This window comes from Merops nubicus, unplaced genomic scaffold (assembly GCF_000691845.1).
Source record: "Merops nubicus isolate BGI_N331 unplaced genomic scaffold, ASM69184v1 scaffold50952, whole genome shotgun sequence".
NCBI classification, from domain to species: Eukaryota; Metazoa; Chordata; class Aves; order Coraciiformes; family Meropidae; genus Merops; species Merops nubicus.
This window is the reverse complement of record NW_008595270.1, coordinates 1-8,448: the sequence shown is the minus strand read 5'-3', so window position 1 is coordinate 8,448 and position 8,448 is coordinate 1. Positions and strand designations below refer to the sequence as shown.

The 8,448-nt window shown below is 53.1% G+C and overlaps 2 protein-coding genes across 3 annotated transcripts; one reads left to right on the top strand and one right to left on the bottom strand.

Moving 5' to 3' along the window:
* The first annotated feature begins 28 nt into the window (after positions 1-28).
* Positions 29-6,023, top strand: SLC37A4 (solute carrier family 37 (glucose-6-phosphate transporter), member 4). 2 transcript variants are annotated; one of them, XM_008935982.1, is made up of 8 exons: positions 29-256; positions 1,578-1,821; positions 2,797-2,955; positions 3,294-3,379; positions 4,023-4,136; positions 4,371-4,436; positions 5,429-5,567; positions 5,857-6,023. In XM_008935982.1, exons 1-8 carry the CDS (start codon positions 95-97, stop codon positions 6,021-6,023), a joined length of 1,137 nt encoding a protein of 378 aa, XP_008934230.1. In that variant the 5' UTR covers positions 29-94. The 2 variants fall into 2 exon arrangements, with proteins under 2 accessions (XP_008934230.1, XP_008934231.1); XM_008935983.1 differs by lacking the exon at positions 4,371-4,436.
* A 1,684-nt stretch (positions 6,024-7,707) lies between these two features.
* TRAPPC4 (trafficking protein particle complex 4) lies at positions 7,708-8,444 on the bottom strand (the record flags this gene model as incomplete). The annotated part of the gene is made up of 3 exons (XM_008935984.1): positions 7,708-7,786; positions 8,148-8,274; positions 8,369-8,444. Coding segments are annotated over 3 exons (282 nt in total), but the record flags the coding sequence as incomplete, so codon positions are not given.
* Between the last annotated feature and the right edge of the window lie 4 nt (positions 8,445-8,448).

Sequence of the window (8,448 nt, the reverse complement as noted above, 5' to 3'; positions counted from 1 at the left end):
TCCCGGGCTCTGTCCCGCCGCAGGTCTCATCACCAGCAGCCAGTCCGCTGCCTACGCCGTCAGCAAGTTCATCAGCGGCGTCCTCTCCGACCAGATGAGCGCGCGCTGGCTCTTCTCCTCCGGTCTGCTGATGGTGGGGCTGGTCAACGTGGTCTTCTCCTGGAGCTCCACCGTCACGGCCTTCGCGGGGCTCTGGTTCCTCAACGGCCTGGCGCAGGGGCTGGGCTGGCCGCCGTGCGGGAAGATTCTGCGAAAGGTAGGCGTTGGCTGGAAAAGGCGGTGGTGGGAAGGCGTCTGCCTTGGCCTCGGAGCTGGCCCAGCAGCAGGTCTGTGCAGAGCACTTTGCAGGAACGCCTGCTCCAACTCCAGAGGAACTTTGCGTCTCTTCCCACCTCCTTCAAGCCAAGGAGGTCGGAACCCCTAGCCATGCTTGGTCTGCCTGCGGACCGAGCTCCTGTGCACGAGCTTCTGCTTATTCTACCAAAGATGCAGAAAGTCTGCTAGCGCTCGTGTCTGTATCCCTCAATTCTAGCTTAATTTGGTACAGAACATCTCCTGGCAGCAGACCTCCTTTGCTGGAGGCTGTTACTCATTGGTAATCCTGTATTTTAAACGTGAGGATGGAGGTCTGCTCGTCTCTTTGCCAATGTGGCAGTTTGCCGCTGGGCAAGGGGCGATGAGCAGAATTCCTTCCATTTGCAGCTCAGGGAGCTCAGCAGTTGGCAGTCGCAGGCTGCTCAGGTAGAAAACCAGGTAACGTGGAGAAACGGCGTGAGTGGGGCCTCGGAGCTGCCTGCGTTTGGGCTTTGTGGCAATCGAAATTGAGTGAATTGATTTCTTTCTTGGGATGGCGGAACGAGGTCAGCTGTGTACTCTCCTCTCTCTCAAGACATAAAATCCAGGAACACGTGTACTGCGAGATAGAGGGAAGACAAACAACTGTGCTGCCCTTCTGCAAGGCATCTAGCCTTATCTAGCTGGCCAGAAAAGGCCCATCTGGGGTGGCTGTCTGCTTAGAAAGGAAGGGTCCAAATAACGGGGAAAAACAGGCACAGAGTTTCCTGCAGACGTTTGGGAACGCAGCTCTCAGACACTTCCCTGCTGAGCGGTCCTGGCTCTCAGCGCGCCGTGCGGTGCAGAGCCGGGTGTGCTCCATGCTCGCGGCAGCGGCGACTCCTGGAGCCACCCCGTGACTCTCTGCACGTCCCTTTGCGGGGCAGTGCCAGCAGACCTCTCCAGGAGGACGCCGCTCCTAGTGAGGGAGCACACACAACTGTGCGCTCTTAAATCTGCCTCTTGCAGCCCACGTCTCAGTTTCACAGTCTGTACATAGAAATAACTGGGAGCTGGCGCACAGTGCAAGCACCTGTCAGGCTCCTACGTCTGACACCGACGGAACGTTGGAGCTCCCTGCGTGGCCAACCAAGGTGGCAAAGAGCTGGCTGCTCCCTGGACCTGCTTTTGTAGGTCTGTGCCTGGATTGCCCAAACGCATAGCATGGGCCTTGACTGAGGTTTTCCAGGTGCAGTTTCGCTCTCTTTCTCAGACCTCATGCCATTTTTCTTGTTGTTGCACAGTGGTTTGAGCCTTCCCAGTTTGGGACTTGGTGGGCAATCCTCTCTACAAGCATGAACTTGGCTGGAGGCTTAGGCCCCATCGTTGCTGCTCTTGTGTCTCTGCACTATGACTGGCGTGTGACTCTGTCCTTCTCTGGCTTCATCTGCGTGGTGGTCTCTTTCGTCTGCCTTGTCCTGATTAAAAACGAGCCGTCGGATGTTGGGCTGCCCAACGTTGAACCAGGACCCAAGAAAGGGAAGAAAGGTGAGCGTTGTGAGCGGGTGGCCGGGGGAGAAGGCCCAGTGCCTTCTGTCGGTGTCCTGGCACAGGCATTTCGCCCGTGGGGTGCTGAGACCTCTGTCCTTCCCACAGCCTGACGTCGCCACTTGACGGGCAGGTGTAAGTGAGGGGTTGTTTTCAGCAGCTTTCTTCTGGTAAACATCAAGCTGCTTTGTAGAAGTTAAATTCTGTAAACCAAGCCCCAGGGGCTTCTGAGACTGTCATGGCAAGATGCAGCAAAGCAGAGGAAGAGCCTGACTGCCAGTTGGTCCTGCTGCTTGGCCTGCCAACAGCCACCAGTGTATCACCAGAGTGCTCACGACTGGCTGCTCCATCTCCCACTCTGTGCAATGTCTTCCTGTTAGCAGTGCCACAGTTTTCTCGGGACTCCATTTCCTCTCCTTTGCATTAGCAGAGGATGGGTGGTTTTCCCCTCGCCCTGACATGGGCTCTTTTGACCCCTGGCTTGCAGTGGACTCTGCTCAGTGGTTTCTGCCCTCACCTAGGACATCTGCTTAGTAAATGTTTGTTCAGACTGCTGAGTGAAGGGAGCTCCTGAAAGTCAGCAGCTTTCTCTGGGTCTATGTAGTGGCTTTCTCAGGCAGCGCTTCAGCGTTCGCACACAATTTGGAGAGGATGATAATTTTTCTGACAACTTTTGTGAAAGGTTTATTGGCAACTGCAATAGTGAAAACTACTGGGAGTAGTGTTTTGATTATTCTTTTGAAATCTTTAATGGGTGTGGAATAAACTGACAGAAAAGATTCTGAAATCACAGCAAGCCTAGAACGCGGGGGAGGTAAAGCTATTCACTACCAGTAGCTGTGAATATCTCGCTCTGTAAATGCCCCTGTGCATGAATCCTGCTCGAGCCCAGATTTGTCTGTCATGCCGCTGAGTGGGTGTGGTTCGGCAGCTGCACTCCAGCACCAGTAACGTTCCTCCTGATCTTCCCCACAGATCCCTCCAGTGACAACAGCACTTTGACGGAGTTGCTACTCTCACCGTACCTCTGGGTGCTCTCAACAGGCTACCTTGTCGTGTTTGGAGTGAAAACATGCTGTACAGACTGGGGACAGCTCTTCCTGATCCAGGAGAGGGGACAATCCATGCTTGTGGGTAAGATGTAAAGCTGCGTTACTAAGCTTTGTGGCTGCAGTCCAGGCAGTATCTCCAGAGCTCAGTTGGGTGCTGGAAGAGGACACAGGCACCTCTGTCCGAGGGACAGGCTTCCCTACCTCGTAACTGTCTGCTTAGATATGCACAGTTATTGAAATAACTCAGTGCTGGGGCCCACCTGGGGCTGGCAGGTGTGCATTCCTGGACAAGGATGTGCTGTGGAGTGTCTTGTCTTGCAGCACAGCTCTGAGCTCGTAGTGGGCTGACAGGAGCTGAGCTTGGTCTAAAGCATCAGGACCAAATCTGATGGCCTGTTCTTTGCTTCCCCTGCATTCTAGGTAGTTCCTACATGAGTGCCTTGGAGATCGGGGGCCTGGTGGGAAGCATTGCTGCCGGATACCTTTCTGACAGAGCAGTAGCGAGAGTAAGTCATCTGGGCCCTCAAATGTGCTGGGTATTGAACACAGTGGCAGTGTGAGCTGCTTCAAAAATGTTAACAGTTTCCTCTGGCTTCCCTTGTGAGTGCTTAAAGACGATTTCCACACACATGCCTGCTCCCCAGGCCCCTCTAATACTGGCAGCAGTAGCAGAGCAGAATGCTCCCCTTGTTTGTGTTGCTCTGAAGCACCAGCACCTAGTTCTGCCACATGCATGAGAGCAGCCGCTGAACACCCCAGCAGGCGCTGGGACCCGTGGGTGCCGATGTTAGGGACTGTGGGGCACCCATGAGGTTTAAGACTGTTGATGTGTTTGATTTGTTTGCTTCACTGTGCTCTGCGTTGAAAGAGGTCTGGTTGTTTACAGTTGTCTTCTGGCTGAAGAGAACACACGTTAAAATCCAGTGCTGGGATCTGAAGCCAGATTCAGCGTGGAAGTAGGGTGCAGTTGATGACAGAGAAAGATCATTCTCCACTGAGAGCTGCTCATTTTGCACGGTTTGACTGTGGGCAGCCCTTAAACCAAACTGAGAGGTCTTCCTGGAAGCTGTGCTGACCGTGCTATGTGGATGGCATTAGTTACTAGAGTCTTTCCAGTTTCTGACCCTCGGTTTCCTTCCTGTGTCACAGGCAGGTCTGTCAAGCTACGGGAACCCTCGGCACACGCTGCTGCTTTCCATGATGGCTGCTATGTGCATCTCCATGTTTCTCTTCCGGGTCACAGTCACGGGCGATTCTCCCAAGGTAATCCCTGTTCAAGCAGCTGACTGAAAGTTGTTGGGAGAGCCCTTGAACGGTGAGGAGCTAGAGGAAGCATGAGTGTTGCTTGCCCTTCTGAGGTCTGGTTTGGATAGCTTCAGCTGCCTGCGCTGGTTCGGGTGGCCTGCGTTACTGTCGCGTAGACGTGACTTGCCTCTGCCCTCATCGTTGCTAGATAAATGAAACCTCTTTTCTCCTCCATTTTTTTTCCTTCTTCAGGAAAATCACTTCTGGACTGTAGCCTTGCAACCTCTAGCTGATCTCACAGGCCTAAAAGAACACGAGGTTTCTGCCTTGCATTTTTTCTCCCTCTGCCTGTCTCTGCTTTCACTGATCTGCCTTTTCCCTGTCCTGGGAGGTTGGTTAGCACTACAGAACTTAGAACCAGGGCATTGAGAAGATATTACTGTAAGTTTTGTAAAAAATCTTTTCTTATAATTGTTTGATTACACTACCTGACTTTCAAAAGTCTGAATATAGAACTTTTTCAGTTCTTAAATAGAAGGTTCTTAGGGTCTTTGTTCATCAGGTAAAATGTAGCCAGTTCAGGGACCTTGTGAGTGAGGAGGAATGGTTCTGCTCTGCTGGATGCCTTTCTGCTTAACTTTGGCAGCTGTTTTTCTAACTCTTTGTCTTTGTTTCCCCATCTCAAAAATGAGATGGCACTTACTTCCTGCTGGGCATCTTGACGTGCTTCTTTACGGTTCAAAAAGCATGCTGTGCTCTTGACGGGGCCAAGTTACTCATCCTTTATTGTCCTTTCACAAGTGACTGATAAGTTCTGAGCTGGGTGGTTTTCCTAGAGTACAAGCCAACACTGAGGTTCAAACTGTTGGGTGTTTTGGGGTTTGTTTTTTGGGTTTGTTTAGTAACGGGGAGGTTATCAGATAGTGGCTTTTCACAAATAAAGGTGCTCTGATCAGTCACTGGCACCTAAAATGAGAAAAACTCTGAGTTAGCATCTGCAGGATCGCTCTTAAAAGCGGCCAAATTCACAGTGCTGTCCTGCGATTTCGTGGGCTCATTGCCCATCTCTCTGGCCCACGGCACAGGTAGCAGAGCCGTAGAAGAGAGAAGAGCTGGTGCCAGGCAGCAGCACGGTGCGGCTGGGTCTGTGTACGCGGGGCCTGTCTGCAGGCCAGGGAGCTGGTGTCAGCCCAAAAATGTCAAAACCCTCTTATCCCACATGGAGGATCTGAGATTTGTCAGCAGCTGCTGACTGACAGCGGTAAGATAGATGCACAGATCCTGTTTCTGATCTTAACTTGTTTCAACAGCTGTGGATCCTGACTCTGGGAGCCGTGTTTGGGTTTTCCTCATATGGACCGATCGCCCTGTTTGGGGTCATAGCCAACGAAAGTGCCCCTGCCAACCTGTGTGGCACTTCCCATGCCATAGTGGCCCTCATGGCCAATGGTGAGTAATGCCCCTTTCCCTGACAACCAAACAAAACCCCTGTGTGTTCTTGAGGAAGCGTCATCTAGCCCCCGAGTGCCAAGTTACTGATCACGGGAAGCCACCTAAGCAGCAGAGATAATAGAGGTGGAAGCATCAGGAGTGCTTCCTGCTGTACCTGGCAAGTTTTTGCCTTGCGCATAAAGCTCAGACCAGGCCTCGGGAATTTTTATACGTGCAAAGCCATGTGCTGACAGGTAAAATTGAGACATGTAAGCCTTGCTAGTTTTCTGTTTGTTTTTCTTCACAGTTGGGGGTTTTCTGGCTGGACTGCCCTTCAGTACCATTGCCAAGTACTACAGCTGGGCCACGGCCTTCTGGGTAGCTGAGATCACCTGCACCGGCAGCACGGTGGCTTTCTTCCTCCTGCGGAACATCCGCACCAAGATGGGCCGTGTCCCCAGGAAGGCCGACTGAGGGCGGGCGGCTCGGTGGGACGGGGCTGCCGCGCCGACGGCTCTCGGCTTCCTTTACCTGCCCTAGGAGTGAGTTTCTGATCGACACAACCTAGATAAAAATCTCTCCGTTTCTCGTCCACTGTCACGTGCGAGGTTCTTGCTACTGATCACTTTTTCCCTTGAGATGTGATAATTCAGCTAGTTTACATTTGCGATGATTTTACTGTACCTCCTCCCGACAGCACTGTTGGTGAAGCTTCGCAGCCCGAGCTCCCTCCACTAGAAGGGTGGTGCCACACGTGGTTTTGTCCTTTCCGTTCATCTCGGCCATTCCCTGTCAGCCCGGCCTGGCTGTGTCAGGTGCTGAGCCCGCCTCGGTTTGCTTAGGTGCAAGCTCCCTGCACGCTCGGGGCCCTGGAGCAATCCCCCGGCACCGAGCAGTGGTGGTGATGATTACAGCTCAGCCCCACACGCTGCCGATGTGAGTGCAGCACAGCTTCAGCTCTACCTGGGATCAGCTGGGCGCGAGTGAGGCGTTCTGCTCCCGTGAGCGGAAGGCCGAGGCGGCGCTGCGGCAGGGCTCTCCACAGCACTCGGAAAGAGGCACGCGTCCAAGAAATTCCTGGCATGTCGGGGGAGAGCATTTAGAGAAGCTCTTTCTGTGGAGTGGATCCTGCCCAGCACGGTTTCTGCGTGCGGGGTTAATTATTTGCAAGGGAGGCAGCTGCTTCCAGGCAGCTCGTAGAGAGCCTGACCCCACAGCAGATATTGTGGCCATTGCCGGCCCCAAACTGCTGTAGTTGAGCGTCCTGAAAACCCGTGTTTCTAGCACGGGCTTGCATTTTTTAGTACAGTCTCAGGTGTCTTTGGCCAAGAGCTGCACCTCTCACGGCTGGGGGGAGAAGGTCGGGCTGCCGTGGAGAGCTGGAGCCCTGCTACCGGCCAGCGGCCTGGGGCGCGTGGGCCCAGCACTCTTGGCAACGATTATTGACTCAGGTTTTCAACAGAGAGATTGTTGGATACTCTTTTTTTTTTTTTTTTTTCCCATGAAGGATTTATGCTTTAGGGTCCTGGAAGAGGCAAGGTCTGCTTGTGAAGAACCTGCATGCAGGTACTTTGCTAAACAGCTTGGTTGCAAGAGTAGGTAGCCAGCCTTAATTAAAGCAATGGAAGCAAATTACATTTTGTACTTAATTATATGACCTTCTACTGTCTGTGAAATAAAAATGGAGCAGTGTCAGAAGGGCTCTGGTTGTCTTACGGAGTGGGGCAGGCAGAGGCACCCAGAAGCACCTACCCACCTGAGGCGCCGGTAGCCCCAGTTTACCCTGCTGACAGAAAGCAAGCAGCCATCCACCTCTTTAACCAACTTTATTATTTCTGCGTAGAAACCCTCTGCGAAACCATAAATTAGAGCTACACAGGAGCAATACATATGTACAATTAGGAAAGGAAAACAACCATCTCCCCCAGCCAGGCCCCTAGAGCCACACCGTAGCTCTCTCTCCTCCCTCAAGGGCAGAACAGACAGGAACAGAACAAAACTCTACCCAAGGCTGTTCAAGGTAAATTTCACAACAAAGGGGATAAAAGAGTATCTCGGGATGTAATGAAGTGTTTTTTGGGGATACACAGCCTCTGCTGCTGCAGAGAGAGCTCTGGGAGAGGCCCTGCCCTTCAGAGAAAGGAGTCCATGCGTCTCCCTACGATCCTGGCCCAAAGGGTCCAGCCTTCTCGGCCACCTCCAGCGCAAGCTTCAAGTTCTGGTCAAACAGTTCGCATCTGAAATGGTCAGAAACACGGAAGGGGGTGACTTTACCTACAGAACGGTCTAACAAAAACAAGGTCTTCGCATCCTTTGCCTCTGCATCCTTCAAGGAGAGATTCTGTAAGCTACAGAACAGCAAACCTGCCTGCTGTTAAGTTTTGGCTTGGCCAGCAGTTAGGGTTAAAGCTTCTTGCGAGGGCTCCAATGTCATGTTGGGACCGCGGGGCCCGTACCACGGAAAAGCTCCCTGGAAAAGCTCCTCGCACAGAGGAGTACTGGAGAAAGCCCAGGTCAGTGTCCCGTCCCTGCAGCAGCGGGCCGCGTCCCCCTTCCCTCGGGCTTGATACTGGCCAGCAGCCACAGGCTGTTCCTTACCTGATTGGCATCTCCAGTGAGTAGAAAGGGTTCTTCAGTGCAAAGTCAGAGTAAATCTCGTAGATCTTGCGGAGAAGGGAGTCTATTCCCGCCTGCCTCGGGTCAGCGAGAACCACGAATTTGATCCCTGGAGCCACAGTGACAAGAGTGTGAGGGAGGCTGAGCTCCGTGACAGCCCCAGCAGAGCCGAGTGGCACCGGGCGCCCGGGGCTGGACGGTACCTGTCAGTGTCTGGAAGCAGTGCAGCTTGAAGGTGTCAGTCTCCAGCATCTCGATCCCGGAGCTCCCAATCTCGGGGGAG

What these genes read in the sequence shown, in the direction of transcription:
- SLC37A4 (XM_008935982.1), top strand. Translation starts at nt 95, where the DNA reads ATGAGCGCGCGCTGGCTCTTCTCCTCCGGTCTGCTGATGGTGGGGCTG. An exon ending in GGGACAATCCATGCTTGTGG is followed by an intron (nt 2,956 to 3,293) that starts GTAAGATGTAAA and finishes CCTGCATTCTAG; the next exon opens with GTAGTTCCTACATGAGTGCC. An exon ending in AGTGGCCCTCATGGCCAATG is followed by an intron (nt 5,568 to 5,856) that starts GTGAGTAATGCC and finishes TTTTCTTCACAG; the next exon opens with TTGGGGGTTTTCTGGCTGGA.